Raw genomic sequence first — 14,734 nt, 5'->3', positions numbered from 1 at the left:
AACTCCCAAGGTTACAGCTTCTCTCTGACCTTGGCTGCCACCATCCGAATGCAAAAAAACCCCTCCTTGGATCCAGGAAGGAACACTTGGGAATTCCTCCCTGTGGGGTACCATCAAGCCCTTTCACGCCCCTTCCAGGGAAGAGCTGTGAAAGAAAACAAAGGAAATTAGTTGTGGCCATCAGCTAATCAAACAGCATATGCACAAACCAATTAGGACACAAAAATCCAAATCCTTCTTAAAAACGGTAAATGTTATTAAAACAAAAAGGAAAAAAATACATCTGGAACTTAGATTGTTGCTAGATTTTAAAAGAGCAATTCCAAAAATTAAGAACCCAAAATAGCTTCCTTGGGGTTCAGCTTAAAGGTTACAAGCAAGCAAAAGCATCTGGGTTAGCACAGAGGAGATCCACAAGCCAAAATAAACCTGATCGCATTTATCTAAACGTGCCCTGTCCAAATGATTCCTTCTAGGTATGGAAGATAATTTTTCATACCTGGTTCAAACTTTACACAGCATTACTGCTTATAGCATTGCTGCTCTGTCCCTGCTTCTCCAGAGAACAACAGAGAAAGGACAAAAAGAACAGGAGGACTTGTGGCACCTTAAAAAGAAAAGGAGGACTTGTGGCACCTTAGAGACTTAACAAACTTATTTGAGCACAAGCTTTCGTGGGCTACAGCCCACTTCATCGGGTACATTCAGTGGAAAATACAATGGGGAGATTTATATACACAGAGAACATGAAACAATGGTTGTTACCATACACACTGTAACGAGAGTGATCAGGTAAAGTGAGCTATTACCGGGGCGGGGGGAACCTTTTGTAGTGATAATCAAGGTGGGCCATTTCCAGCACCCTGACAGCAGGATTGTCTGGCTATGTAGACTCCCTCCTCAGGCCCTTCGCTACCAGCACTCCCAGCTATCTTTGAGACACCACTGACTTCCTGAGAAAATTACAATCCATCGGTGATCTTCCTGAAAACACCATCCTGGCCACTATGGATGTAGAAGCCTCTACACCACCATTCTACACAAAGATGGACTACAAGCCGTCCGGAACAGTATCCCCAATAATGTCACAGCAAACCTAGTAGCTGAACTTTATGACTTTGTCCTCACTCATAACTATTTCACATTTGGGGACAATGTATACCTTCAAATCAGTGGCACTGCTATGGGTACCCGCATGGCCGCACAGCATGCCAACATTTTTATGGCTGACTTAGAACAATGCTTCCTCAGCTCTCGTCCCCTAATGCCCCACTCTACTTGCGCTACATTGATGACATCTTCATCATCTGGACCCATGGAAAAGAAGCCCTTGAGGAATTCCACCATGATTTCAACAATTTCCATCCCACCATCAACCTCAGCCTGGACCAGTCCACACAAGAGATCCACTTTCCTGGACACTAGGGTGCTAATACGCGATGGTCACATAAACGCCGCCTTATACTGGAAACCTACTGACCGCTTTGCCTACCTACATGCCTCCAGCTTTCATCCAGATCATACCACTCGATCCATTGTGTACAGCCAAGCTCTACAATACAACCACATTTGCTCCAACCCCTCAGACAGAGACAAACACCTACAAGATCTCTATCAAGCGTTCTTACAACTACAATACTCACCTGCTGAAGTGAAGAAACAGATTGACAGAGCCAGAAGAGTACCCGGAAGTCACCTACTACAGGACAGGCCCAACAAAGAAAATAACAGAACGCCACTAGCCATCACCTTGAGTCCCCAACTAAAACCTCTCCAACGTATCATCAAGGATCTACAACCTATCCTGAAGGACGACCCATCACTCTCTCAGATCTTGGGAGACAGGCCAGTCCTTACTTACAGACAGCCCCCCAACCTGAAGCAAATACCAGCAACGACACACAACACAACAGAACCACTAATCCAGGAACCTAACCTTGCAACAAAGCCCATTGCCAACTGTGTCCACATATCTATTCAGGGGACACCATCATAGGGCCTAATCACATCAGCCACACTATCAGAGGCTCGTTCACCTGCGTATCTACCAATGTGATATATGCCATCATGTGCCAGCAATGCCCCTCTGTCATGTACATTGGCCAAACTGACAGTCTCTACGTAAAAGATTAAATGGACACAAATCAGACGTCAAGAATGATAACATTCAAAAACCAGTCGGAGAATACTTCAATCTCTCCGGTCACTCGATTTACAGACCTAAAAGTTGCAATTCTTCAACAAAAAAAACTTCAAAAACAAACTCCAACGAGAGACTGCTGAATTGGAATTTAATTTGCAAACTCGATACAATTAACTTAGGCTTGAATAAAGACTGGGAGTGGATGGGTCATTACACAAAGTAAAGCTATTTGCCCATGAAAACAAAAAGAAGTACTTGTGGCACCTTAGAGACTAACAAATTTATTTGAGCATCCGATGAAGTGAGCTGTAGCTCACGAAAGCTTATGCTCAAATAAATTTTTTAGTCTCTAAGGTGCCACAAGTCCTCCTTTTCTTTTTGCGGATACAGACTAACATGGCTGCTATTCTGAAACTTATCTCCCCCCTCGCCCCCCCTACGCAGTTCCTCAGACGTTCGTGTCAACTGCTGGAAATGGCCCACCTTGATTATCACTACAAAAGGTGTACCCCCCCCCCCCGCCCGCGCTCTCCTGCTGGTAGTAGCTCACCTTACCTGATTGCTCTTGTTACAGTGTGTATGGTAACACCCATTGTTTCACATTCTCTGTGTATATAAATCTCCCCACTGTATTTTCCACTGAATGCATCCGATGAAGTGAGCTGTAGCTCACGAAAGCTTATGCTCAAATAAATTTGTTAGTCTCAAAGGCGCCACAAGTCCTCCTTTTCTTTTAACATGACTAGTTTCTTTCCCCATTTTAAAAAATTCTAGCCTTCCCATTGGCTCTTTTGGTCAGGTGCCCACTCCTTTTCTTTTACCTGTGGGTTTGTTAACCATTTACAGGTAAAGCAAGCAGAGAACAGAGATCAAGAGGGATTTTACAGCTAACTGACTGGCTGGGTGTTCATAAAAGGAAGCTACCCCCCACTTCGTTTATTACAGTACTTTTTATGGCTCCCATTACTGTAGTATCTGAACACCTAACAATGTGTCTATCCTCATAACACCCAGGGGAGGTAGGGCAATGCTATTGTCCTAATTCTACCAATAGATAACTGAGGCACAGAGAGGCTAAGTGACTTGTATTAGGTCACTCTGGGAGTCTGTGGCAGATTAGGGAATTGAACCTGGGTCTCTCAAATCCCAAACTTGCACCTTAACCCGTGGACCATCCTTCCAAAGAGAAGTTGTTTTGTTCCGCGAGCATGATCTGTCTGTTTTGTTTCCTTAGTGACATGAATGTGGTAGCATTTGCTTTGTCTTTTCTAGGTTTCCAGCAGACCTCTCATTTGTCTTCCTTTGAAATTATACATCCACAGAGGTTAACAAAAGAGCGGCGAGCAGCCTCCAATTCCTCCTCAGTACAGGTACTTGGAAGTGTTTAAAATCATTCTCTGCTTCTGAATCAGCTCCGTCTAAAGTTGGCCCTAAATTCAGTTAGTCCATCCCCTGAACAATGTAACTGCAAATGATTGCAAGTATCCAGCCTCCCACAACATATGGAAGACATTGTGCTGGCTTTCAGATGATGGTGGTTAGTGTGTCGTAGACCCATCAAGCCATGTAACTTGCCCAGAGTAGGACAGAGTCTGTGCACTTTAAGGCACTCGAGGCTTAAACTGTCACTTTGTCAGGATTAACAGGATTTCTGTACCAGGGCATGATGCTGTATCACAGATGCCTTGCAGCTGACTGCAGTGGTAAGCCAGTGCATGCTCATGTTGTGATAATTAATGTAGTCACAAGTCAATTTGAACTGTCCCTTTAAATAAACAGATCCAAACCTACTGGGATAGTACCAGGCAGTGGAGAGAATAGGCCATAAAGAACCAGAACATACATGCTGAAGAATGCAGTAATAAAAACCACATTGTCCTTTCCCAGCTGAGGAGATTATATGAAAAGCACTAAGCTTCTTTCCAGGAGACTTAGAATCATGCTATTGATGGAATAATTAAACGCAGAAAGCTAATTTTGAAATGAGTGAGTTAGAACCACACTGGGATTTGTGTCTGGAGTGTCATGTGACATAATAGGATCACCCGTATTATGTTTATGCCTGCAGTCTGAAATCAGCAGAATGAATAAGAATGGGAATTTCTTTATTAGCTCAAAGAAAAGGAGTACTTGTGGCACCTTATTTATTATTTATTAGCTCTAATAAATTTGTTAGTCTCTAAGGTGCCACAAGTACTCCTTTTCTTTTTGCGAATACAGACTAACACGGCTGCTACTCTGAAACCTGTCTTTATTAGCTCAGTCTCTTGGGTTTTGTGGGTGTAGAAATGGCCAAGGCAGGCAGTAATTTGCCTCACGGGTGTTTGGGAACTAAATGTATGTGTACTAAGAATGAATGTGCATAGTGATGACCTTAAGTAAACCCTCATGGCTGAGTTATAGCAGCTTGAATATAAGGCGTTAATGGCATGGCTGATGGCGGTGACATTAGTGGCACATTTAGAATAACTGGGCATGTGGGTGCTGTTTACTCCAGGATTTTGGATGATGGCTGAGAGAGTGTTTTTGTTAGTACAATGTGTAAGTGTTCTCTTTTTTGTGTTCAGGACAAGGTGTCATATGTCCTTCACGTAGAGGGAAGGAAACACACAATTCACCTAGAAAAAAACAAGTAAGTGACTCGTCTTTCCCTCTGACTTCTGGTAAGTCTGCCCTGGGATTATTCACTTCCTATCAACTGCATTAGATTTATACATGCTGTTTCCAGTCCTGGATGCTGTTTCCAGGTAACATGCTGTTTTCAGTCCCGGAGGTGGTGTGTCAGAAGTGTGTTTGCACATTGGCTCTGTTAAACCTGTACAGGAAAACAATTGAAAGTGGACTAAGTCTCCCTCCCTCCCATCTCCCCACAGTAGGGTACCAACTAAACATTTTTCTGAGCTGCTTTGATGATCAGTCTCAAGTACAGGAAGTGACTCTTGCCCAAAAGGGATCTGGACAGGGATTAAAAGGACACAATCTCACTTCAAAGAAACAAACAAACAAAACACCTACCTTTTTTAGCTGCTGGCTTGTGACTTCTACAGTTTTATTTTTAAATTCTCTCCCTAGTTGCTGTGCTAAAGATCCACACAAATGAGGAAACTGGCTATACACACAATGCTATAATGTTCAGAGTAAACACACACTGAACATACTCCAACGAGAGACTGCTGAATTGGAATTAATTTGCAAACTGGATACAATTAATTTAGGCTTGAATAGAGATTGGGAATGGATGAGTCATTACACAAAGTAAAACTATTTCCCCATGGTATTTCTCCCCCCCACCCCACCCCCCACTGTTCCTCTGATATTCTTGTTAACTGCTGGAATTAGCCTACCTTGCTTGTCACCATGAAAGGTTTTCCTCCTTTCCCCCCCCTGCTGCTGGTGATGGCTTATCTTAAGTGATCACTCTCCTTACAGTGTGTATGATAAACCCATTGTTTCATGTTCTCTGTCTGTGTGTATATAAATCTCTCCTCTGTTTTTTTCCACCAAATGCATCCGATGAAGTGAGCTGTAGCTCACAAAAGCTTATGCTCTAATAAATTTGTTAGTCTCTAAGGTGCCACAAGTACTCCTTTTCTTTTTACACTGAACATAGAGAGATTTTTTCTCTAGTCCTTGTACAGTGATTTTTAAGGATTACTAGTAACAACAATAGGTTAAAATCAGTCAGAAGTGTTTTTTTAAGTTGTTGATCCTCATAATCAACATGTTGTAATAATAAACAAAAGAGGCAATGTGGTCAAACTCACTAGGCTGTGGGGTCTCAGGCTGTCATTCATCAGATACCTGGTCCTCAGAAGCATGGGAATTTGACTTCTCTGCTTTCTGGCTGCTTGGCCATCTCTGAATTTAGTATTGGGTCACCCTTTTAAAAAAATATTTCCCAATATGCTTTCCTCCAAAACTGGAGATAGAGAAGCCAGCTGCAGCCAGTCGGCCTCTGACTGCTGCACTTTTCTATTCCCTGCTTCCAGCTAGTGAGCATTTTGTCTGTTTTGATGTTTCCTCTTGTCTTTTTGTGTTTCATCCCTGAGGAGGTGGTAGATTCTTGCATTAAATATCCTATTTCAGTACCTTGAGTTTTGCCATAGTATAGTTACATAGAGGAATAGGTCCTAGTAACTGCATAATTTGTCAGTGGTTCATGGGTTTGGTTTTTTTAATATCAGTTTCCTTATTTCAATACAGATTTTTCAATACTGCCACTGTTGACGAGGATATTTGTTTTCTTGTTGCATCAACATTTTTGTATTTCTCTCCTCCCCTCTTTTTTTTCAGAGAATTTTTACCCAAAGATTTCACAGTGTATACCTACAGCGAGGAAGGGAAGTTGCAGTCTGAAAATCTGGACGTGCAGGTGGGTTTCCTTTCTTTTGTGTCCTTGTTGAAGCAGGATGATTAGAACTTCATACAGCTGCATTGCTAAAGAGTAATGTATTATGAAACTGACTGGAGCGTCTTTTAAAGAAGTAGGTTCTAATCTGCAAAATGCACAACACATTTCACTCCTCATCTGGGAAGATGCCTTGAATTTGGCCCCTGGCACGTAACAGTAGAAAAATCACACTTTTCTGTGATGGGCGGGAGGGTAGGCAGGTGAATGGGTGTGCGCTCATATTTTATTTAAAAAAACTGAATTTTTCCTGTTTGTGTGTGTGGGGTTTTTTTTAACAATCTTAATTTTTTTTAATTTATAAAAGGAAATGGTTGTTTTGATTAGCCATTGAGTGTCTTTTCTTTTGGTTTTACTAGTGTTTCAAAACTGTAAATACAAGAGCAACGTAATGTTTCTAATGTTCATTGAATGCCACCTCCCCTTTGCAGGGCATTAGTCCTGTCTGCCAGGTGTCAGAGCAATCAAGGGGCCAAACACCCTGTTGGTTCACTTTAGTGACTCTCAGATACAACTCTTTATGGCACTTTGATGCAGTATAAAACCAGATATAGAATATGATGACTTCCATGGACTGTCTCCCTCCTAGCCATACTCCTCCCTCAACTGCTTGGATCATTAAATGTTTGGGATCTTATAGCACTAGTGGTCCCTGCATTATAATCAGAACTGCTTAACTAGATAAAGGGTGCACAACTCTTCTCCCCATATGGGCAAGCTGCTGCTGTGACAGCTTCCACCCCCCTTGCTTCACCACATGACCATTAGACATTACATTTTCAAAGAATGATTAACTGGTTTCATGGAACAAACACAAATGGTGCCTCATGTCATAACAAGTATATGCACATTTTACTTTCTCCACCCTCCCCTTGTTTAAAATAAGTCTGCTCTGTTGTTTGTGTGTCTGGTGAGATGTACAGTATCTCTTGCTTGGAAATGGAGCAGTTGAGTGTTTGGGGTTTTTTTCCCCCCCTTTTCCTTTCTATGGAAAGGCAGGTACTTGAATCAGAGGAACACAATTGTGCTTATAATGAGGCTTTAGTTCAGCCAGAGGCCATGACAAGCCCTGTTGCTCTGGGGGATTATTACATGCTTTAAGAACTTTGTAAGGCACCAGGCCAAAGAACAAATGATTTCAGCTGCCTGACAACTATGGTGGTATCCAAAAATATGTCTGTTAGAGAACCTTAGAGCTACAGCTGCAATGCAGTGAACGTTCGGTGTGCACAGAATGAAATGCATTTGCCTTGTACTTGCCCCCAAGCATAATTTGGAAAACCGGGCCAGGTAGAGTACAGAGCATGTTGGACATGCTTCTGTATGGGTTTTTGTGATGGGAGCGTGATGTAAATCTTGTGTATTTAGCCAGCTGTGAAATCACATGTTTCGCTTCCAGGGGAGCGAAATGCTGCATTAGAATGGATCGTTTTTGTGTCTTGTCCTGGGATCTCTTTGGAAGTCAATGGATAATGGCTTTCATCTGGCATTGTTCTGTTTTCCTGACAGTGCCTCGTCAGTGTTGGTCGAGGCATGTTTAGGCAGCACAGAGTGTCTGTCCATTGGCAATAATAGCAGATGTTTACCTCGCTCTAGCCAGAGAGAGGCTATACACAAGCCAAAGGGTGTATCATGCACAATTCATTCCTGGAAGGCTGAATGGCTCACTGGCAGGGCTTAAATTCAGCTGGAGCTGACCAGAGCGGAGCTCCAGTAAATATTTTCAGGAGCCTCAGTGTCCTGGGACTCCAGAAAATGCTTGGGGAGAATTTAAGCCCTGCTCACTGGCTCACAGCAACTGGGCTGAGCTTAAAATATTTATTGGGGGTGGGGTAGGAAGGGGACAACAAACAACGTTGAAGTTGGACAGCTCAGCTTCAAGTCCAGAGACTGTTCACGGATAGTGTTTCTGAGCCTGGTTGATTAATATTAGAACAGACATTAGGAGAGTAGACTTCAGTGTAGACATACCTGTAAAATCTTAAAACTCTACAGTAGCACAGCCGTGCCACTACAGTTGTGTCTCTCTAGTGTTTCAGTGTAGACCAGTGGTTTTCAATCTTTTTTCATTTGCACGCTCCTAAAAAATTTCAAATGGAGGTGCGGGCCCCTTTGGAGATGTTAGACCTCGTCTGCAGACCCCAAGGAGTCTAGGGGCCATAGATGGAAAACCACTGGTGTAGACACTACTTACACTGACAGGTAGGATTCTCCCATCAGTGTAGCTAATCCACTTCTTTGAGATGTGGTATCTAGTTTGACAGAAGAATTCTTCCATCAACCTAGCGCTGTCTACACAGGGACTTAGATTCGCTTAACTACTTGGCTTAGAGGATGGATTTTTTTGCACCCCATAGTGATGTAGTTATGCTGACCTTATTTTCTAGTGGAGGCCAGGCCTAAGAATATATTTGCTACTGTTCAGGTAAGCGAGCTAATGGGGTGGGAGTTAGCCTGGTCTGCACTAGAAAATTGGATTGCCATAACTACGTTGCTCAGGGGTGTGAAAAATCCACATGCCTGAATGGAGTATTTAAGCTGACCAAAGTTCTTGTGGAGATTGCACTAGGTCGATAGAAGAATTCTTCCATCAATCTAGCTGCTGCTGCCTCTTGGGGAGGTAGATTACCTACACCCAGGGCTTAAATTCTCATAGAGTGTTTCCTAGAGCCCTCCCCATGCCATGTAAACTCCAGGGGAGTTGAAAATATTTATCGGAGCTCTGCTCCACACAGCTCCAGCTGAATTTAAGCCCTGCCTACACTGACAGGAGAATTGTACGTGGTGTCTACACTGAAGTGCTACAGTGATGTAGCTACACTGCTGTAGTGTTTTAAGTATACATGTACCCTTAGACAATTCAGTAGTGCTGAATTGCTGGTCCTGTAGGTCTGTGAAATGGACCTGCAGTTATGGTACAAGGAGGCTGGCTTTCATTGTGTTTTAATAATAATACAAGAGTCCTAGAGTATCTGGTATTTAGATTAATAACTCCACATGTTTACCTATGTGGAGGATAAACACATGTTTGGTACCATCCCATGCACACATTTCTTCAGGCTAGAGAAGATGATCTCTTCCTACCATTAGTGCAGCAAGGTGAACAATAGCAGCAGCAGTTGTAGTCAGTTGCATTGTGTATGTATAGAAATAATACATAATTCATTTATTTATTTTTTTCCCTTAGGATCACTGCCATTATCAGGGATATGTGGAGGGGATACCAGATTCCATTGTTGCTGTCAGCACTTGCTTTGGACTCAGGTAACAGAACTCTTCTTGTGTATGTAGTTATCATAACTATGCATTGTTATAATTCAGTTCTCTGAAACAGAATATTATTCTCCCTTTGATTTAATTAGTTTTGAGCCAAACTGTATTTCATCTGTTGGTACTGGGCTGCATGAGAGTATTGTGTTTAATTAACACCATCGTGTTTTTGAAGTCTTTTGTTATTACAAAACTAACAAATACTTTGATTAAGACAAAATTATTTGATTGGTGGAACTATAACCATTTGTCCTCAAAAATTCCAATCCAGGATTCCTCCCCACCCCTCCAAAACAACTGACTTCACTGTTCAGCCATCAGTAAATCCAACAGAAATTGTTGCATCTGTTCTTAGTATTTTTACAACCTTGTATAGAAAATTAATTTAAATGATCATTTTTGTATTGTATGCAATCATTTAGTGTTAGGGAGTTTTTAAATAAAATCTTGATTAGCAATTTTACTGAGACTTTACACTTAAAGTGTTTTATGATCAACTTCAATTTGAAAAAATCTTTGACTTGAGATAATTTCGGCACTGTTAGGATTTTCTTGATTTGTCCATTATTGATGTTCACGTCACTGTTCTTTACCGCTTTGCTGTTGCAGAAATGTAAATGGCAACATTAACTGAACTGAAACATTTCTGTTTTCAGAGTCTGTGATTAAGGCCCCTGTTGAGGTTTCTTCCCCATTCTGAACTCTAGGGTACAGATGTGGGGACCTGCATGAAAACCTCCTTACTTTTACAGCTTAGGTTAAAACTTCCCCAAGGTACAAACTATTTTACCTTTTGCCCCTGGACTTTCGCTGCCACCACCAAACGTCTAACTGGGTTTTTTTTATTAGGAAAGAGCCGTTTGGAAACGTCTTTCCCCCCCCAAAATCCTCACCAAAACCTTGCACCCCGCTTCCTGGGGAAGGTTGGTAAAAAAAAAACCTCACCAATTTGCATAGGTGACCACAGACCCAAACCCTTGGATCTTAAGAAAAATGAAAAAGCATTCAGTTTTCTTAAAATAACAATTTTAATAGAAGAAAAAGAATCACCCCTGTAAAATCAGGGTGGTAAATACCTTACAGGGTAATTAGATTCAAAACATAGAGAATCCCTCTAGGCAAAACCTTAAGTTACAAAAAGACACAAAAACAGGAATATCCATTCTATTCAGCATAGCTTATTTTCTCAGCCATTTAAAGAAATCATAATCTAACGCATCTCTAGCTAGATTACTTACTAAATTCTAAGACTCCATTCCTGTTCTGTCCCCGGCAGAAGCATCACCCAGACAGACCCAGACTCTTTGTTTCTCTCCCCCTACCAGCTTTGAAAGTATCTTGTCTCCTCATTGGTCATTGTGGTCAGGTGCCGGAGAGGTTATCCTAACTTCTTAACCCTTTACAAGTGAAAGGGCTTTTCCTCTGGCCAGGAGGGATTTTAAAGGTGTTTACCTTTCCCTTTATATTTATGACAGACCAGATACTGCAAACTCTTATGAATATGCTTAATATGACACACGTGGGTTGTTCCACTGAAGTCATGAGGCTGCTTGAATGTTTAAAGTTAAGCATAGAGCACAAGTGTCTGCAGGAGTGGGGCCTAGATTTGTTCTATATTTCTTTCTGTAAGATGTTTGTTGTTCCCGCCTCCATCCATCCAAACGTCTGGATAACGACAGCCTCTGGATTTAGTCTAGTAGTTGCTTGGCGGTAATGTGTATTCATCCGATTATTAGGGGACTGCTGCAAGTGGAAAATGTCACATATGGAATTGAGCCGATGGATTCCTCCTCTGGCCTCAAACACATTATATATCGAATGGAGAATGTGAAGAAGGAGCCCATGATGTGTGGAGTTAACAACACAGACCCTGAAAGAGAATACACAGAGGATGAGCATCCTCCCAGCATGACTCACTTGCTGCGAGTGAGTATTTTAGTGTCCTCTCTACACTGCAATTTGGAATTGCTTTTATGACTGTTCAACTAATAAGATGGAAATGGTGTATCGGGTTTCTCTCAGAGCTGACCACAGTTAAGGATTCTGACAGGCATTTTTCTACCTTCTGTAAGAACTCCATAGATCTATCATATTTGAACAAAATGGTTACAGTTTCCTCCAGATTGTATGTGTACAAAAGAAGTAGCAAGGTTGCTGTAGGATAGATTGAAGTTTGTTGACAGAGCTGCATGATGGGGGATGATGAGGGCAGGAATGCTGCTGTCCGGATTGAGGCTCATCAGCAGAGTTCTGTGTCAGAAGCCAGAATGGCATTGGCCTTGCTGAAACTGGGACTGTTACTTTGATGGTTATGAGAATGGTGTAACAAAGTTTGTTTGGGGTTTCTTGTTTCACTTAGTTTAAATTTGACTAAAAAGATGGGAGCGATAAAATGTGTGAGGCATGTGAAAAACATGTATGTATGTTCTCTTTACAGCATTTGTTAGCAGCTACTAACAGTTACTATTTATCACAGCTACTGCCATTTTCCCTGCTTAATCTGCAGAGAAATATGTGTTGCCTTTCTAAAAAAACATGAATGGGAATAAAAAAAAATCCCTTACTTTGAAAATTTAGCAGGACTTACTGGTTATGTGGCCAGTCTTTAGTCAAAAACATATGCAGAGCAATTATTAGTTTGCACGAGGTTTTTTTAGTTGGCTTTGTCTTTTGGGTGTGTTTTGGATGTGCAGAAAGAATACCAAACGTGGCAGGCGACCAGCTTGGCTTAACAAAGAAATCTTCGGTGATCTTAAACATGAAAAGGAAGCTTACAAGAAGTGGAAACTTGGACAGATGACTAGGGAGGAGTATAAAAATATTGCTTGAGCATACAGGGGTGTAATCAGTAAGGCCAAAGCACAATTGGAGTTGCAGCTAACAAGGGATGTGAAGGGTAACAAGGGTTTCTACAGGTATGTTAGCAACAAGAAGAAGGTCAGGGAAAGTTTGGGACTCTTACTGAATGGGAGAGGCAACCTAGTGACCACATCTGCCAAGTTCAGATCCCAGACTGCTGCACTGGGCGGCACAGTATGGGGAGGGGTGAGCAGCCCTCAATGGCGAAAGAACAGGTTAAGGAGTATTTAGAAAAGCTGGACATGCACAAGTCCATCGGCCTGGATGCATGCATCCGAGGATGCTGAGAGAGTAGGCTGATGTGATTGCAGAGCCATTGGCCATTATCTTTGAAAACTCGTGGCAATCGGGGGAGGTCCCGGACGATTGGAAAAAGGCAAATATAGTGCCCATCTTTAAAAAAGGGAAGGAGGAGAATCTGGGGAACTACAGCCTCAGTCCCTGGAAAAATCATGGGGCAGGTCCTCAAGGAATCCATTTTGGAGGAGAAGAGGGTGATCGGGATCAGTCAGCATGGATTCACCCAGGGCAAGTCATGCCTGACCAACCTGATTGCCTTCTATGATGAGATAACTGGCTCTGTGGATATGGGGAAATTGGTAGACATGATATATCTTGACGTTAGCGAAGCTTTTATTACGGTCTCCCACAGTATTCTTGCCAGCAAGTTAAAAAGTATGGATTGGATGAACGGACTATAAGGTGGATAGAAAGCTGGCTAGATCGGCAGGCTCAATGGGTAGAGATCAATGGCTTGATGTTAGTTGACAGCTGGTATCAAGTGGAGTGTCCTGGGGTTGGTCCTAGGGCCAACGTTTTCGTTAATGATGTAGATGAGGGGATGGATTACACCCTCCGCAAGTTCGTGGATGACACTAAGCTTGGGGGAGAGATAGATACGCTGGAGGGTAGGGAGTGTCCAGAGTGACCTAGACAAATTGGATTGTGCCAAAGAAATCTGATGAGGTTCAACAAGGACAAGTGCAGAGTCCTGCACTTAGGACGGAAGAATCTCATGCTTTGCTATAGGCTGGGGACCGAATGGCTAGGCAGCAGTTTTGCAGAAAAGGACCTGGGGATTACAGTGGATGAGAAGCTGGATATGAGTCAACAGTGTGCCCTAGTTGCTAAGAAGGCTAACGGCATATTGGGCTGCATTAATAGGAGCATTGCCAGCAGATCAAGGGAAGAGATTTGAGGCCACAACACTGTTGAGGCCACGTCTGGAGTATTGCACCCAGTTTTGGGCCCCCCAGTACAGAAAGGATGTGGACAAATTGGAGAGAGTCCAGCAGAGGGCAACGAAAATGATTAGGGGGCTGAGGCACATGATTTATGAGGAGAGGCTGAGGGAACAGGGATTATTTAGTCTGCAGAAGAGAAGCATGAGGGGGGATTTGATAGCAGCCTTCCACTACGTGAAGGGGGGTTCCAAAGAGGGTGGAGCTCGGCTGTTCTCAGTGGTGGCAGATGACAGAACAAGGAGCGATGGTCTCAAGTTGCAGTGGGGGAGGTCTAGGTTGGATAGTAGGAAAAACTTTTTCACTAGGAGGGTGGTGAAGCACTGGAATGGGTTACTTAGGTAGGTGGTGGAATCTTCATCTTTAGAGGTTTTTAAGGCCTGGCTTGACAAAGCCCTGGCTAGGATGATTTAGTACGGGTTGGTCCTGCTTTGAGCAGCAGGTGGGACTAGATGACCTTTTGAGGTCTCTTCCAACCCTAGTCTTCTATGATTACATTCGTAAAGCACTTGTTTTACTGAGTGTGAAATATGAGCATGGATTAGGATGAGCTCACTTTGTTTATAGAGATGAACTTGTTGACTACAAAGAAAATGTGTTTTTTTCTTCCTGTTTGCAGAGGAAAAGAGCTATACTTCCCCAGACAAGATATGTGGAGCTGTTCATAGTTGTGGACAAAGAAAGGGTAGGAGTATATATTGATTTTTCTTTAGTTCTTTGCTTATGGTGGAGGGACAAGTAACTTAAACACTCGCACCCCAAATAATTATAAAACATTTTAAGGCAGAGTAATAATGTACCTTTTTGTACTAA

The 14,734-nt window shown here is 42.5% G+C and overlaps 1 protein-coding gene across 1 annotated transcript in view; it reads left to right on the top strand.

The window, feature by feature from the left end:
• Nucleotides 1-14,734, top strand: part of ADAM9 (ADAM metallopeptidase domain 9) — a 51,272-nt gene that overhangs the window by 13,826 nt on the left and 22,712 nt on the right. The window contains 6 exon segments of the mRNA XM_043503126.1: nt 3,416-3,513; nt 4,711-4,775; nt 6,437-6,515; nt 9,739-9,815; nt 11,558-11,747; nt 14,541-14,606. Of these exon segments, the coding sequence (XP_043359061.1) occupies nt 3,416-3,513; nt 4,711-4,775; nt 6,437-6,515; nt 9,739-9,815; nt 11,558-11,747; nt 14,541-14,606 (575 nt within the window).

The sequence above is a fragment of the Dermochelys coriacea genome, chromosome 26 (genome assembly GCF_009764565.3).
Source record: "Dermochelys coriacea isolate rDerCor1 chromosome 26, rDerCor1.pri.v4, whole genome shotgun sequence".
Lineage (NCBI taxonomy): Eukaryota > Metazoa > Chordata > Testudines > Dermochelyidae > Dermochelys > Dermochelys coriacea.
The sequence above is the reverse complement of the archived record's forward strand: the minus strand, read 5'-3'. Positions and strand labels throughout refer to the sequence as shown.